General features: G+C 38.6%; 1 protein-coding gene across 4 annotated transcripts in view; it reads left to right on the top strand.

Moving 5' to 3' along the window:
- Nucleotides 1-16,903, top strand: part of LOC132008096 (glycerophosphocholine phosphodiesterase GPCPD1) — a 68,343-nt gene extending 51,440 nt beyond the window's left edge. For 3 of the 4 annotated variants that reach the window (XM_059386479.1, XM_059386478.1, XM_059386481.1), the window contains 6 exons: nt 1,947-2,008; nt 4,531-4,596; nt 6,265-6,401; nt 6,900-7,035; nt 7,562-7,722; nt 13,481-16,903. In XM_059386479.1, the coding sequence (XP_059242462.1) occupies nt 1,947-2,008; nt 4,531-4,596; nt 6,265-6,401; nt 6,900-7,035; nt 7,562-7,722; nt 13,481-13,670 (752 nt within the window). In that variant the 3' untranslated portion in view covers nt 13,671-16,903. The remainder of the gene's footprint in view (nt 1-1,946; nt 2,009-4,530; nt 4,597-6,264; nt 6,402-6,899; nt 7,036-7,561; nt 7,723-13,480) is intronic. The other variant, XM_059386480.1, reaches the window with a different exon arrangement.
- The last annotated feature ends 1,011 nt before the right edge of the window (nt 16,904-17,914 follow it).

A 17,914-nucleotide genomic window follows, 5' to 3' on the forward strand; every position in this document is an offset into this window, starting at 1 on the left:
TGGGATCATGACCCGAGCCAAAAGCTGAGGCTTAACCATCTGAGCCACCCAGGCCCCCCTTTTCCAAAGATTCTTAACCCAAGAACAAAGTGGACGATATATAAAGTATGAAAGCTGGCCCTAGAGCCAGGAGTTTGAATCCAACTCTGACATTTACCAGCTGTGACCTTGGGCAGGTTACTTTACTTTAACCACTTTGTTCCTCAGTTTCCCTGAAACTTGTCCTGCCTATAAAATCCCTTTGTGATTGTACTTTACTTGGCACTCTCATAGAACTTCATAGTTTGTGCCATTCATTTGAGGTTTAATGACTCCTTTTTTTTTTTTTTAATTTTAAATTTTTTTTAAATTTCTTTTCAGTGTTCCAGAATTCATTCTTTATGCACCATACCCAGTGTTCCATGCAATATGTGCCCTCCGTAATACCCACCACCAGGCTCACCCAACCTCCCACCCCCCTCCCTTCCAAAACCCTCAGTTTGTTTCTCAGAGTCCACAGTCTCTCATGGATCATCTTCCCCTCCAATTTCCCCCAACTCACTTCTCCTTTCCCATCTCCCCATGTCCTCTGTGTTATTCCTTATGCTCCACAAATAGGTGAAACCATATGATAATTGACCCTCTGCTTGACTTATTTCACTCAGCATGATCTCTTCCAGTCCCATCCACATTGATATAAAAATTGGGTATTTATTTTTTCTGATGGAGGCATAATACTCCATTGTATATATGGACTCCATTGCAATTTGGACCATATCTTCTTCATCCGTTCGTTTGTCGAAGGGCATCTTGGTTCTTTCCACAGTTTGGCAACTGTGAATGGCTCCTCCTTTTTTTTAACACTTTATTCTATATATGTCCTGTCTCTTCAACTAGAATATAAATCTCTCTAGGGTGGAAAACATGTTTTTGTATTTCCCAAGACACTTATAATGCTCTGTATGTAGTAGGTGCTCGTTAGATATTTATCTGCAATTGTGGTAACAGGGTGGTTGGAATGACTTTGTGAAGATATTGTAAAGTGTTAAAGACTCCAGGGGTTATCCCCAGAGCACTGATAGGACTTTGTAGGCTTTGTAGCTATTTCACGACTGTTAATAACAAAATGAATGTTATTTATTATTTTTACTCTTACTTATTTACTTGGAAATTTTTATATGACTTTAGTCTTTGTAATACACAGGGCTTTTTTTTCTTAACAAAAGAAAAAAAATTGATATCAATTATTTTTTTCCCTCTTGGAAAAAAATTCTTAGGTGTCTTGAGATATAATCTATTTTTAATTAAATGGTAGTGTAACAAAAGCACAGTTTTAACTTTTCTTTATATTCTCTTAATTTCTAACTTCTGAGCTGATTTTAATATTTCAAAAAGAAGCCTTAGCACAAGGACACAGCTTTTATTTTATTTATTTATTTTTTTAATATTTTTTTATTTTTAAAAGATTTTATTTATCCATTTGACAGACAGAGATCACAAGTATGCAGAGAGGCAGGCAGAGAGAGAGGAGGAAGCAGGCTCCCTGCTGAGCAGAAAGCCTGATGCGGGGCTCGATCCCAGGACCCTGGGATCATGACCTGAGCCAAAAGCAGAGGCTTTAACCCACTGAGCCACCCAGGTGCCCCAGGACACAGCTTTTAATTCCATTGAGAAATAATGAATTACTGCTGGTGACTACTTTGTAAAAAGTAGTATTACAGTGTCTGTAAGAAAGTACTCAACTGTTGGGGCCTCAAACTTGGTGTTACTATGAAATGTGGTAAACTAGTTTTCATAAAGGATGCTTATTTCCTTCAAAAATACTGCATATGAAGGAATCTCATAATTACCTTTACATCTCTCTCTCTCTCTCTTTTTTTTTTTTTTTTTGTCCTGAGAGTTTAGGATAAGATCTTAGTGATAAAATAGTATCCTATCTACTGAGTTTTTATAATTTTAATTTTCAGAATCTGTGGTTGAGGAAGAAAATTCTTTTTCTGAAAATCAGCCGTTTCCTTCTCTTAAGATGGTAAGTTCCTTAGGGAAACTAGCAAAGGCTGTCTCATTAATTCTGTTGTAACCGAATCAGTTATTTGGTTTCTTAGATGGGCACTAAAAAGACTGTGTCAAAAGATAGCATTTATATAAACTTGTCATTAATTCTTTTTAGAGAAGATATATTTTTGTATGGTGTATGTATGCTACTTTTTTTTAAGATTAATTTCTCTGCCCAAATGAATAAAAATCTTCATCTCAATGGGTTAATTTGATAAGAATGGGAAATTCACATATTTCTGTATATAAACAAGAAATAGAGGGCACAGAAGAAGGGGTGGGAGGGACTGGTGATGGTAAGAGAGCATTTTTACAATATTTATTCATTCATTCATTCATTCATTTATTTATTTATTTTTTTAAAGATTTTATTTATTTGAGAGAGAGACAGTGAGAGAGAGCATGAGTGAGGAGAAGGTCAGAGAGAGAAGCAGACTCCCCGTGGAGCTGGGAGCCCGATGCAGGACTCTATCCCGGGACCCCGGGATCATGACCTGAGCCGAAGGCAGTTGTCCAACCAGCTGAGCCACCCAGGCGTCCCATTTTTACAATATTTAAAACTGCCCTGGGGCACCTGGCTGACTCAATCAGAGGAGCATGTGATTTCTTGATTTTGGGATTGTGAGTTCGAGCCCCATTTGGGTGGTGTAGAGCTTACTTAATTAAATAAAAACTTGGAAAACAAACAAACTGTTCCTTAGCTTTTAGAGAGAAATGAGATTCTCCAGCCAAAGAAAATAACTACCCTCATTACTCAAAATGAGACACAAATTTCAAGAATTCACTTGAAAAAGTATAACAAATACTATTACAAAGATTTTAAAACTAGACACAATTCATACAGGAATCCGCTGACCAGTATCAATCAAGTCCCTGTGGATGCCAGGCTCTCCTTGCTCATGCTGGGTCTGCTTTCTTTCCTACTGGCTCCATCTCTAACTTCTTTTCTTCTCCATTGCCTTTTTCTGGTGATGTCAGGTACACTAGATGTCTTAGGCAACAGTTCATCATGATTATTTACACAACAGAAAAGAAGCTGTAAGAGAGCTCGTAAAACATGATTGGAATAATTTTCCAGATTTTTATGATGCCCAGCCAAGTAACATCATTCCTTCTGGTTCAAAAATGTGAAATCATTTGGTTCTGAAAAATCTCTTGATTCCTAGACTTGTGATTAAAAACAACTTTTTAAAAAAATGTGTATTGGGGAGCCTGGGTGGCTTAGTGGGTTAAAGCATCTGCCTTCGGCTCTGGTCATGATCCCAGGGTCCTGGGATCAAGCCACACATTGGGCTCTGCTCGGCGGGGAGCCTGCTTCCCCCCGCTCTCTCAGCCCGCCTCTCTACCTGCTTGTGATCTGTGTCGGTCAAATAAATAAACAAAATCTTAAAAAAAAAAAAAAAAGTGTATTAACGGTTTAACATTTACTTAGCCAAATACCTTAAACACACTTTTGTTCATGTACTTTGGCACTGTCACTATAATTTAATCACAGAAATTTTAAAACCAAAAAGACCAAATAAAATCTGTGTATTTATTTATTTATCTTTTTAATTTATTTGACACACAGAGAGAGCACAAGTAGGCAGAGAGGCAGGCAGAGAGAGGGGGGGAAGCAGGCTCCCTGCCGAGCAGAGAGCCCGATGTGGGACTCGATCCCAGGACTCTGAGATCATGACCTGAGCCGAAGGCAGCGGCTTTACCCACTGAGCCACCCAGGCACCCCAAAATCTGTTTATTTTTAAGAGAGGTAAAGAGAGTGCTCAAGGTGGGTTGGGGGAGGAAGAGCAGAGGGAGGAAGAGAATCTTAAGCAGGCTCAGGCTCAGCATAGAGCCCTACTCAGGGCTCAATTTCACAACCCTAAGGTCTTGATCTGAGCTGAAATCAGGAGTCGGATGCTTAACAGACTGAGGCACCTGGGTGCCCCTAAAAGTCTCGATTTAAAGGAGAATCTTAGTAAATTTGATGTTTAGCACTCTCAACACTAACATATACTATTGTCCTTATTTTTCTAATGTTGCATTAGTCCAGTAAAAACGTGATAGGTACATTAAATAAAATAAGGCTAAAGGTATCAGAGAACAAAGTCAAAAAGCTCCACATGAAATTGAGTACACAGTTTTAGGTGCTGTACTTTCCATGCAGTGGGTTGGTGTAGACCCCAGAGCTATGCTGGCGGAAGCATTTGAGGTAAAAGATACACCTTTTGATGGTAGTGCATCTGCCATCACTGACACTGCCCGAAATTGCTGCTTTTGTTGTTTAATTTCTGTCGACTTTCTTATTTGACTTAATCATCAACCAGGATGTCAGTTTGGGTATGAGAAAAGATAGTGGTTTCTGCTGGAGGCACAAAACATTTTATCCATACTTAGTGATATGTTTTACTATAGGTAGCATTTTGTAATAATTCTCTTTTCCTTTTTTTTCTTCTCTTATTCTGTTCATCTCACCAAAAACAAAACAAAATTCACCTCCAACAAATAAAACTCTAGGTTTTAGAGTCTTTGCCAGAAGATGTAGGGTTTAACATAGAAATAAAATGGATCTGCCAACAGAGGGTAAGTAATGCCCTCTTCCTCTCTCCCCCTCATTTCTTTAAATGCATTTATTCCCATCTCCTTGTTTTAATGGAAAAGTAAAGCTGAAATCTTACTGTGGCTTCTCCCAACATTATTGGGCCTTTTCAATAAAGCATCCTTTATCCTTATACTATATATGAGTACTTAAAAGTAATGATGAATGTATCATAGTGTAAATTTCAGTTTACATGTGTCTTGTGTGAACATTAATATGGATTATTCTGAATACACTTATAAAATGAATGTGAAAACTGGGCTGTTAACTTTATAACTGATTAGTTTTTGTTTTCTTATTCTCCATCTAAATATATATTTTAAATAATTCCCTAAGCAGTGTCCTGTTAGGTGGCAGTAGTAGATAGTAATAGTTAACCAAGAAAAGAAATTTCCGTAGGTGTGTTATAAATCATTCCCAGATTTAGTCTTTTTTTTGTTCAAAAGTTTATATTGAAAGTGAGGCATTTTGTGGGTGCTGGGTTCAAGTTGTGAACAAATAATAAACCTTACCTTCTTGGAACTTACAGTATAGTTGAAAAAAACAATTAACTGTTGAATATATCAATGGGGATATGTATAAATGGTTGGGATGCATGGGAAGAGGGTTCTTGGGCCTGGGGGTTGCTGAAAGGGTTTAATTCAGGTGTGACTAGGCAGTCAGAGCAATATCCTGGATTTCCTTTGTCAGAATACTCTATAACTGCCCTCAAATCTTGCTTTCTAAGTAGCTGTTTATGATAACTGGTCCCAGTTAACATTGTAAGTGATTTTTCTTAATAGGTGATTTTTAGTTTTCTGAGCTTTTAGGATTATTTTAATGACTGGTATATAAAACATCTAATATTTGAATATCAGCAGGGCTCTTAGTGTCTCAGCTGTATTTAGAGAATATTTTTATTATTTGTTAAGGGTACTTCATATGACTTTAAGAGCCAAAGAATGAAGCTTTTAATTTAGTGATTAGTAATTACCTGGATTTTGTTGTGGGGGGCACCTGGGAGGCTCAGTTGGTTGAGCATCCAACTCTTGATCTCAACTCGGATCTTGATCTCTGGGCCATGACTATAAGCCTTTTCGGGGCTCCACACTGGGTATGAAGCCTACTTTAAAAAAAAAAAAAAGTTACCTAAATATTTTGTTTTTTAAAAAGATGTTATTTATTTATTTGAGATAGAGTATGAACATGGGTGGGGATAGTTTGGGAGAAGCAGACTCCCCGCTGAGCAGAGAGCCTGATGCAGGGCTCCATCCTAGCACCCTGAGATCATGACCTGAGCCAAAGTCAGATGTTTAACCGACTGAGCCATCCAGGCACCCCATATAAAAATATTTTTAATATTTTTAATATTAATTTATTCTAATATTTTATTAGAGTGCAGAGTTCCAGAGTTTTAGCTTTTATTTTGTTAACTTTATTAAAGCAAAAGTTTATTGATGGTATAATCACTTTGTATATGTGTCTTTACCTGAATTACGACAGCTGCACAATCACTAAGTAGCTGTGTGGTCTTGGGCAAGTTACTTAATCTTCTAAGGCCTTTGATTTCCACAGGTAAAATAAGAGTTAGATTAGGTGATCTCAAGAATTTTTTCTGGCACTATGATTCTAGGGTATCTAATGACTTTTGTTTTCCTATTTCTTCTACATAGGATGGAATGTGGGATGGTAACTTATCAACGTATTTTGACATGAATCTGTTTTTGGATATAATTTTGAAAACTGTCTTAGAAAATTCTGGGAAGAGGAGAATAGTGTTTTCTTCATTTGATGCAGATATTTGCACAATGTGAGTAATAATTCAGTTTTTTCACCCTTAGATAGTAGCTGGGATTTAGGGTACAAAGATTGTGGTTGAAGGTAGGAAGGTTGCCCAGACTTCACCCTTGACTTGACCTCTTAGGTTACATATGTTTTCACATCCCTTTAGGTATAGGATGCCCTCCCAACTCCTCCAATGGACTCTACACCCACTGGATCCTAGTACCTCACACCCTGTGTTTCATTTTATAGGCATGTAACATCTTCCTTATGAACTCATAAGCCTTCAAAGGCTTTCTTATTGCCCATTCTGAGAATCTTTCAGCTCTTGTATAGAATGGTTTAAAATCTTTCTTTCTGATTGACAGGTGTAATACACGTTAATGGTGATTATATCTCAATAATGGGATTATGCTCTTTTGGGGGAGGTGGTTTCTTTATATTTTTAGAGTTTCCTAAAATTCTAAAACAATATATTAGAATTATCTCTCTGATGAGAAAAGTATTTTTAAATTGTCTTTTTTAGGGTTCGGCAGAAGCAGAACAAATACCCTATATTATTTCTGACTCAAGGAAAATCTGATATTTACCCTGAACTCATGGACCTCAGATCTCGGACAACCCCCATTGCAATGAGCTTTGCACAGTTTGAAAACCTCCTAGTAAGTTATGCTTGCTTTTTTTTTTTCTTTTACTTTTTTTTTTTTAAAGAAATGTCTGAGAGCAGTAGTAAATATGTTTTCATGTTATTTTACACATCTAATTGGTTAGTTTTGACACTCTTATAACAAGCTGAGAGCTTAAATAAGGATATTAGATCTCAGACTGAAAAGCAGTTAAATGAGCAACAAAATATTTTCTTTCTGGCCTAGGTCAAGTAAATTTTTATAGGTTTTTTTTTTTCTTTCAGTCTTTTTTTTTTTTTAAGGTTAGTTCGGTTGACATTTAATATTGGGTTTTGGTGAGTTTTTGTAGATTTCTGAGTGTATTTTATGAATCATCTAAAATGGCTGGACTGAAAAAATTATGTTAGAAGTTTTTCTTCCAATTTATTTTCCGAAATTTAAAGTTCTAACTTTTTTTTCTCTACTCACTCTACTTTGGGGAACACTGATGTAGATTATGACCATTTAGCATTTGCAGTTAGTAAGTTATTTTTTCATGAGTAACTAATTTTTCTTCTTTTAGGGGATCAATGCTCATACTGAAGACCTGCTCAGAAACCCGTCCTATATTCAGGAGGCAAAAGCTAAGGGACTAGTCATATTCTGCTGGGGTGATGATACCAATGATCCCGAAAACAGAAAGAAACTGAAGGAACTTGGAGTTAATGGTCTAATTTATGATAGGTATTTGTTTTTCATGAAAAGTTTCTATGGATTGTTAGAAAAAAAATAGTTGTTTTATAAAATTAAAAATAATATTAAACTTAGTTAAGTTAAAATTCTGTAGTTCAGCTTGAGGTTTATCTTAACATTTGTCAGTGGGATTTTTCAAACTCTGGAGTGTAACACAGCCATGTGGGAAGCTTATTAAACATTTGGATAACTGGGCTCTATATCAGATGTAGTGTCCTCTTGAGGGTTGGGGGGCTATCTCCCCCATACCTCTCCGCACCAACTTTCTTGGGGATCTCATCCAGTTCTGTGTCTTTTCATACCTTTATTCTTTAAATTTTTTTTTTTTTTTAACCTCCAACCTTTTTGTCTTTCCCCTGACTGCCTAAACTTTTATATCCAGCTATAAATACCTAACCTTTCTATAGACTTCCCGATTTCAATATAAATGACAACTCTGTCTTTCTGGTTTCTCATTCCAAATCCTGGGAGTCTTTTGTGGCTCTCATCTTAAACTCATACTCTAAAACCAGTCGGACAGAATCTTTTTGATTCTGTCTTCAGAATATAACCTGAATGTATGCACTCACCATATTTACTACTATCACTGTCTGCTAAGACAAGCTCATTTCTCATGTGGCTTATTGAAGTCTGTCTGCTTACCATCCACTCCTTTATCTACGCCTCCTTGCTCTCTGTTCCCAGCGCGGCAGCCAGAGGGGAGCCTGTTCTAACTGAAGTCAGATCCTGTTACTGCCACAGTTCTCTTTGTCACCTAGAGTAAAATCCAAGGTCCTTTCAAGGCCCCACGTGAGCTGATTGACATCTTTCTTCCTCCATCTCCTACCCCAACATACCCACACAAACATAAGCTCCACGAGGACAGGCTCTTTGCCTGTTTTGTTCACTTCTGTATCTCCAAAAGTTAGAACAATGTGTGACATGCAGTAGGGGCTCAAATATTTGTTGAACAAAAGTTTTTTCCTTTTTTAATAAGTTCCCTAGGTGTTTATGATAGAAATTTGAGAGCCACTGATCTGAGAGATTAAAAGATTTCTTAATATAAAGAAAGTTTGGGTTAGGAGGGATGTCATTTAGTCTGTTAAGGGATTAGCAGGCTTTGTAATACTTGAGCAACATCATATAAAGAATAAGTGATGAAATTCTTACAGGCCTGCTTTTAAAAATACTTTCCCTGAATTTAGTTCACTTTACTGTTTGTCCTGTGTAGTTAATATCACTTATGATAGACCCTTCCAACTAATTAAAAGAAGATAAAATTTTTGCAGTAACCATTTGAAAGAAGTGCTGGCTTTAGCAAAATTTTTGAATATTTTTCTTGGAGGAAGAGGAAGGAATGATTGCAAGTATATTCAGGCAAGAAAACAGTTTGTGAGACAGATCCTTTGAAGGGCCTTACTTGGTTGGAACCAAATTGTGATGTGTAATGGAGAACAGGAAGATGCTTTGCGATATTAAAGGCCCTGAAGAAAGTGAGCTCTTTCTGGCCTGGGTCAGTAAGAATAATTTCAAAGAGGAAGCCTGGATTTGGATTTTGAGAGTGGCCGTTTGCTTTGACAGGATTTGAGTTTTAGGCAGAAGCAATAGTGTGACTCAGGGCAGGACTGTGTCAAAGGTGTGGAAGCCGTTGAGGAAATAGCCTAGGACAGGGCTTCTGCTACGGTCTGTTAGGGTTGTGTTTACCTGCAAAAGTTTGGGGGTTTTTTAAATGTTTTAATTAAAGAAGTGTGTGTATATGCAAGGTTTACAATAAAAACCAGCAGTTCCCTATGCCTATCCTTTTCATTGTTTTTAGCTGAGTTCTTGTGCCTGAATGTTTTTTACTGAGAGAGAGAGAGTGTGCATCACATGCAGGCATGGAGTTGGGGGGCATAGGGAGAGGACGTCTTAAGCAAACTCTTGTCCAGTGTGTGGAACCTGTCTCATGACCCGAGGTTATGACCTAAGCCAAAATCACGCTTAACCAAATGAGCCACCCAAGTGCCCCACCCTAATGGTTTTTTTTTTAGCTATTTCTTTTGGCACATAATGTGGTTATGCTATTATTTTTCTTATTGTCAAATCTAGACATAACAGGGAGGGTTTTGAACGATCATGATTTTGGAGCCTTTGATCTCTTTTACGTTGGGGAAATTGTTGATGAGAGTGGGTGTTTTAGTTGATCAAAACTGATTTTTTCTCTTCTTTCCAAAGTCAGTACCATATAGATTTTACATTTAATCATGGTTTTATGGTACATTATGTTTTGATGCTGATATTTGGAATTTTTGCATTTGTGATAAAGAGTAAGATGACCTTTAAATTTACCTTTCTCAACTGGTTGTTGTCTCATTTTGGTACGGGGAAAATACTGCCTCAGTAATTAGGCAGTGTTTCCTCTTTTTATTAAAAAAATTACTGTGCTCAAATGATTAAAAAATAAATCCAGTAGCAAACACCCCCATTTAAAGTAAAGAATGTTATCATTAGATTTGAGGTCTCCCATATACCTCTCCCTAATCCAATTCCTTATCTCCTCCCTCAGATAAAACTGCTTATCAGATTATTATTCTCTTTGTAAAAATTTTAAATTCTGTTTCTATCACTAAATAATATACTATCTTTAAACTTTATTTGTACTTTTTTCTCACTTGTGGTAATATTCTTAAAATTAATCTATTTGTTGTATATACCTATAATTTGTTCATCTTTGTGGTTATATAATACTCATGGCTATGTCTCTATTACAATTTATTCTTTATGAGAACATTTAGGGAGTTGCCAGGTTTTTGCTTTTGCAGTGTTTGCTGTAAACATTGTTGAACCAGGCCTTCTAGAAAACATGTAGAGTTTCTCTAGGCCAATGACTTTCAAACCTTCTTGACCCAACCCAGCTAGAAATGCATTCTACATTATGACAAGGTGCACACATTGATAGGTATATCTACAAGTAAGTACCTGAAACAGAATTTTAAAAATAATGGCCCTCGGACATTTTCTGTTTGTATGTGTACTTTTGAAATGCTAGTCCATTTTGCCACTGGCCTTCATGTTTTTAAATGCTAGTCTTAACTTTCAAAGTTGTTTTGCAACCAACCCATTCCATTGTAAGGTGTCTGTGGGTCATGTATTGGAAGAGTATGTAAGGATTATGGTCCTGTCGAGTGGATGGTTCTGTATCCCTTGGTTCTGTACCCATTGTAGCCTGCTACCAGTTCTCAGGAGGAGGCCAGTGCATAACAAACTGTCTGCCTGACAGTTTATTATCATCAACACATGGTTAAGCCATGTGTAAGTAGGATTCGGAATCAGGCCTGGTAGGGCGCTCTGTCCTTAGGGTACAATGCTGGTCCAGTGGCATTGGCCCTCTTGGAGTGATGGTAGTCCCACACACGCCTTCCCTTTTACTCAGACTGCTCCTAGACTCACTGACTTCTTTGGGTACTGCTGTCATACTGAGTGAAGACTGCTCCCCTACTGCTCCTGTGTCAGAGCTCCCATCAACTGTAGTCCTGATCTTTCCCCTTTCCTGTCATTTTTATGGAACACATCCTTTAGTATCTTCTTGAGAAAGGAAGACATGGAAGTAAATGTTTGGTCTTGTGTGCCTGGAAGTATTTTGGCTGGGCATAAAATTTCGTGTTAGGAATAATTTTCTTTTAGAATTTTAAAAGCATTTCTGTCACATTCACAGTTTCGGTGTTACTATTGAGGAGTGTGAACTATGTTGACTTGTTCCTGCACATGTGATTTCTTTGTTTCCTATCTGGAAGCTTACAGAGTCATCTTTTTGTCACTAGTGTTATAAAATTTCATAGAGATGGATCTTGGTGTGGGTCTCCTTCCATCCCTTGTGCTGGGCACACAGCAGCCCATTTAATCTGTTGATATGTGTCTTTGAAGACACAGAGATTTTGTGAATTATCGTTTGATTTTTGTCTCTTCTGTTTTTCTGGGTTCTCCCTCTCTCCCGCTCGTTATAGAAATCCTTTAGTTTACATACTATTCACTCTTGGACCAGACTTCTAATTCTTATGTTTTCTATTTCCTATCTTTGTCTTTTTGCTCTACTTGGAAAGATTTTGCCAACCTTATCATCCACCATTCTATTGCGTTTTTTCTGTCTTCAATTTTAAGAACTGTCTTTTTTCTCTGAATGCTTTTTTCTTCTACATATAACATCCTGTTTTGGTTCAGTGAACTATTTCTGTGAAGGCATCAAGGACTTCTTTTGTGTCTTTGGAATTTTTTTCTCTTTGACTCACTATCTTACATGTTAGAAGCTTTCCTCAGTTGTTGGGAAATCCTTGGTTCCTTCTCATGGTAAGAAACTGGGATCTAAATACTTGTTGGAGGCTCCTGAATGTGTGAATGGGGCTTGTTAACTTGGAGTTCACTGAGGGGTGATCTGGGTGGCCTGTTTGGTCATAGTTCTGCTGTCAGTAGATTCAGAACTTTACTTTTTGGCTGACCAGATTCCTCACAGAAGAGTCTATATAAACTACCTAGAGGACCCAGATCTGGCTCCCAGGGTTCTTGGGATTCAGGTAAGGGAAGAGAGCTGGGGAAGGGAGGGCATGTCTCTGAATTTTGCATGTGTTATATGTATGGACTGTCTCTAATTCCCCTGGTGCTGGTGGCTTTTGTAAAACGCCCAAACCCTCACCTGGTCTTCTAGTCCTCCAGTCCTCCATTCCAAGAGGTTTTCTGTTAAGCTCTCGAAATCAAATCAACCTAAGTGGGGGAGCGGGGTGCCAGGCAGCCTTCATGGCAGGAAGTTAGAAGGAAGGGAGATGCTTAATGCTGCTCAAGAGCCTTTACTCATCCTCCCTGTTTTAGTTGCCACCCCCCTCTTTCCCCAGTTCTAGGGGAATCTGGTGCTGCTTTTAACTCAGCCTTTTCATGTTTTCCACTACTGGCTTGTGGCCTTTTATGTTCTGCTAACTGAAACACTTTGTTATTATTTATGCATCTGTTTTCCAGCTTCCAAAATTTTGTTGCTGTATGTCTCTTTTTTTTTCCCCCCATACGCATGGATTCTTTTTAAATCCTTTTATTTTCTTTTTAATGGGATATACAGAGAATGCATAGTTGCTTCTGATTTTGGTCTGATATCTTGACCCAGAGGTCACTTCTCACTCTCTTAGAAATTCTTTCCTACTATGATGTCACAACGACCTCTGTTGTAGCATGAGTTGCCTGGCCCTCACATTTAGGCCTGAAAGGCCATCCTCTCTCTGCTGATGGGCAGTGCAGTGCTGCTGTTGTCACATGGGACTTTTTCTGGCCTTTCAACTAGAGGTACCTTGGCCTAGGCTGCACAACTTTAGGACAGTTCTCACAGTCCAGATCTTCAGTGCTTTGAAGTCACACCTGGGTATGAATTCCAACCCTGCCTCTTAATGGCTTCCCATCGGTAAAATGCGGCATTGCCGGGTGCTTGGCTTGGAGAGAAGATACCTGACGAATCAATCACTAGTAAACTACAGGTTTATTTCATTTTCTGATTCAGTTGCTTTGTAATCTGTTCTTTTTCATTATGGGCACAAAAAGGAAATGCTGCTATTCTTTGTTGTTGGAAAGATGGAAGAGAAGTTATTTTTAAACTGAACCTGATAACTTTCATCTTTTAAAAGGGAGGTGGGCTCTTGTACAATGGATATTCCAGGCATTCTGTAATCAGATTGCCCTGAAAAGGTTAAGGCAGGCGGATCTTACGTAAACCATAAAATTATACTATTTTTTGTGTTTTGTGTTTGTTTCATCATAGGATATATGATTGGATGCCTGAACAGCCAAATATATTCCAAGTGGAGCAGTTGGAACGCCTGAAGCAAGAATTGCCAGAGCTTAAGAGCTGTTTGTGTCCCACTGTTAGCCGCTTTGTTCCCTCATCTCTGTGTGGGGAGCCTGATATTCATGTGGATGCCAACGGCATCGATAATATTGAGAGTGCTTAGTTCTTATTGGACAGAGGCCATTTGGGGGCATGCACCACTGTTCTGGGTATTCCCTTTTCATCGTCGAGCATCGTCTTATCTACGCCTTCTAGGTTTCTCAGTCCACTGAAGCAATAATGAAGTATTTTACTCTTTTCACTACACTTCTTGCTCGAATTTCAAGTATGCTATTTAAATCACTTGGCCAGGTATAATTACCAGTCAGTCTCTTTCCAATGAGAAAATTTATTGGTTGGCAAACATATTAAACGAAATATATAAACATATAATGTTAAACAGGTGTTCATTAAAAGCATAGTGCTTTGAAATTAACTATATAAATATATTTACAGTTCTTACAGCTTTCATTTGATCAGGTCTGAAACACTTAGCACTTGGGGAACATGACTATGCATAATTATACCTGACCATGGAAAAAATAAGTACCTCAAATGCATGCATTTGCACTGGTGATTCCAACTGCACAAATCTTTGTGCCATCGATGTACATATGTATTTTTTACATGGATTGACATGCACAGACAACATTTCCATTCAGTATGAACCATGAGGCTGCTGCCATTCTCCCACTTAACCAAACCAATGCCTGTGTAAACAGCCTGGAGGTGATCCTTGAAAACTTGTTTCATAAGTCTTTCAAAAAATTGTTTTGCATAAATGTTAAAATGCTGCAGGGTAATTTAATGTATAAAATAGTAGAAGTATGTCTACATAGTTAATAGAGTAGATCATAATGTATAAATCCTATTGAGTGCATGCTTTAGGTTGTAAGCATGAGATTGTACGCGTTTACTGTAAGTCCTTGCATCTGTGGTGCTAGGTGAGTGTGAGAAGGTGTCAAGGACTGAAAATATTTTGTCGCTAAAAAAAAAGAAAAAAGCCTGTTTGTAGGCATTTTCAGTATGCTTATTTTAAGTGTCTCTCACTACCTATTACACACCGTTGCTTTGTGGGTTTGTTGTGTGTGTGTTGTACAGTAGTTAAATCTCCATGCAGAAAAATAAATGTCCTGAATTCTCATATTGGTATTCTTTATTGGTTAATGTATATGAAGCATGTAATTTATTTAGAAATTTTAGAAGAGCCTTCTAAATGTATATGCGTGTTTTTAGGATTATACTAAGGTTTCTTTCATTACATGCTGATTGTTTTGGCATAACTGTAACTTAAGAATGTATGTTAAATAAAATATACAGATTTATTTTCTTCCTTATAAAACAAAATTTCAAGAAGGTATTACTTTTATAGAATTGATTCTATACTATTATTATGAGAAATTGGAATTTAAGAATTGGAATCCTACCCTAAAGTGATGGTTTATTTGCATCTACTTTTTACTGCATGTTCTTCACTAGGCAACTTATTCATGCATTTTCATATTTTAGTACTAGCTGAGAACCTAAGACTTGGAATTACACGTTGTATCTTTTTTTTTTTTTAAAGCCAAACAATGCAATTGTGGTTTAGTCTTAATTGTGTGAAGACAGGCTTTGAACTCCTGTGGTGTTGGGCTATAACACCATTATTTAATGGAAAAGAGTTTAGGAAATGCAGTCTTCTGCAAGTGTTCTATATACTTTTCTCATGTTGAACGAGATTTTCCCATGCTTTGGTGTGAGTTAGGCAGTTTTAGAAAACTACTAAAAAGGAATTCATTTTCTTTGTAGACCTTTGTACAATACAGTGACCATTACCTTATGGTAACTTGATTAGCCATAGGTGTACGTTTCTGATCTTGTTTGTTTGCTCTCTTCCCCTCTGCCTTTCCATCCACTGGCAATACAGCTTCCATGTTGAAAACTCACAGATCATTAAAGGAGAGGAGAGGTGATGGGGAGGGGGAGGAGTTTCCTGAGCAGTGTAATTTGCTGCAAAGAACTTACAAGGACTGCTTATGCCCCAGACAGAACCTCACTGCTCCCTTTCTTTCCTGTCCCTTCCCAACCTTGCAAACCAGGGTTAGCAGACAGTTAAAGCATAGCAGTAGCTCCCCATTGCTATAGGACTGAGTCTAGGCTTCCTTATCACTAACTGTTGCCCTGTACACTCTGCTCCGGCCACATTATACCCATGGTAGGCCCTGGCCATGCCATGCTCCTACACTATGCCCTGTCTGTGGCCATGTGTCCTCTGCCTGGAAGCCCTCTCCTCCCCACAGACACTCCCTGCCACACTCACTCCTTTCTCCTGAGCCATCAGCCTCTCTGAAGTTCTTGCTGGAAGTTATGCAGAAGGGTGTGAATCCATCTCTTACTCCATAGCCGTATGCTTGTACCTTGATCATGCCTTGTGTCCTAGCACATTCTAAGTAGATGGCGTTGTTCGGCTCACCTACCAGGCTGCGGGCGTTTTCCAGGGCAGGGAATTCGTCTTACTCGCTATTTCCACAGTGTGTGTAACACGGTAGAGAATAAATGTTGGAATTGTTGGGATAATATAATTTGTATCAAATGTCCTTTTGAATTAAGAGATTTAATTATGTTTACTAAGAATGTAAACTTTGGTTTACATTTTTTGACAGTTGGAACAGTTTGTTGATGTCAATTTTAAATGTAGAGGTATAATGTTAAAATCATTTTATATTTTCTGGAAATCGAGTGCAATGTTCGATAAAATGCCGCCGTTGTTCTCTGGTGTTTTCTACCCTCTGGAATTATGTACTGTAACTGACTAGATGTAAATTTGAGGAATACAGTTCATTCCTGTGTCGGTAGTGCCTAAGGGCTACCACAGCCACCCATTACCTCACCACTCCCACCGTCCCTTGTGTTTTCGCCCCTCCAAACCCCACGCTTACACCTACCTCAGTACCGCTTTCCTTGTCCGAAATGCCTTCTCTGTCTTCCCTCTGTGTCCAGCTCAGGTGCCACCACCTCCATAAAACTTGGCTCAGCTTTTGATCAGAATCATGATGCAAACAAATGCTTATGGCCTCTCAATCTCACGACTTCATTTTGCAGCTGGGCTACTAAACCCAGGGAAGTTAACTGACTGACCAGGTTGGGACTAAAACTGGGTTTTGTGATTCCTAACCCCTTGTTCTTAAACTACGCTGCCTTCTGAATTCTTGTGGCATTTGTTAGCATGTGCTTTCTTACGGTCTTTTTATGTGCCTGTTCTATTTCCCTAAGATTGTAAGCCCCTTAAGGGCAGGGACTTCTTTGCATTTCTAGCACTGCTATCATGTTCTCTCCTTAGGTATGAACTAGACAAATAAATGGCGGTGGCAACGATCCTAGTTTCCTCACTCAGATTGTTTCACAGTCTGCATACAGTTTTGTATGGCCTGCTTGGCTATGTCGTCTGGAGTGTGTGTGCTCGTGTGCATGCGTGTGCATGTGTGTCTGCATGTACACTCATGGAGTTCCCTCTCTGCCCCAGTTGTTTAAGGTCACAGACAGGTTACCGTAAACCAATTTTCTGCTCCGTGCTGAATGAGGACAACTGTGGGACCCAATGGAAGGTGAGGTCTGGTTTCTCCCGCAGGCCTGGCTGGCCCTCCCTGGGCTGATACACCTAAATCCCGCAGCTGGTGGTCTGGGAGTGCGAGATGTGCTGCCTCGGGTCGGACTCAGGTGACCTGTGGGCCGGCTGTCTCATTAGCCCTGGTGGAGCGGCACTGCCCTTTGTGCCTTGGCACTTCCTCTTCACAGCTGACCACATTCTGTTTCACGTTTCTACTGGTTTGGTACTCCAGGTTGGCAGTGGAGGCCTGTTAATTTAGATTTGGATATAATTCACTCCTTTTGCATGTTAGGTTTGGATTGTGTATTTTGGGGGTAGGAAGCAAAACGCACATATGAAGAACATTGATTATTTTGTTGTTCCTGAGTGGAAGTCTATTCAAATATAATCTGTGAGTTTATATAGTTTGAGAAATGGATTTGAAATCTTTAAAATGCAAGAGAGCATATGATTAAGAGTGTTTTATATTTTCTTTGTGTTGGAGACAAGGGGAAGAGATAATAGGTTAAAGCAAGGCTCTTGAGCCCTTGCGGAGTGGGGTGGATGGAGGTCAGGGTAGTTGTGAAGCCTCTTTGGGGTACGGCTTTTGTAAACTCAGAGGCCAGGGTAGTAGTTGTGGAGTGTTGAAAGAATGAAGGAACCATCCCGATAATGGAGAGGATTTTGTTTTTAATGGATTTTAAAGGAAAATGAGAGAAATGTACTTTATTTTTTTAATTTTATTTAATTTTTTTCAGTGTTCCAAAATTCATCGCTTATGCACCGCACCCAGAGAAATG

The sequence above is a fragment of the Mustela nigripes genome, unplaced genomic scaffold (genome assembly GCF_022355385.1).
Source record: "Mustela nigripes isolate SB6536 unplaced genomic scaffold, MUSNIG.SB6536 HiC_scaffold_75, whole genome shotgun sequence".
NCBI classification, from domain to species: domain Eukaryota; kingdom Metazoa; phylum Chordata; class Mammalia; order Carnivora; family Mustelidae; genus Mustela; species Mustela nigripes.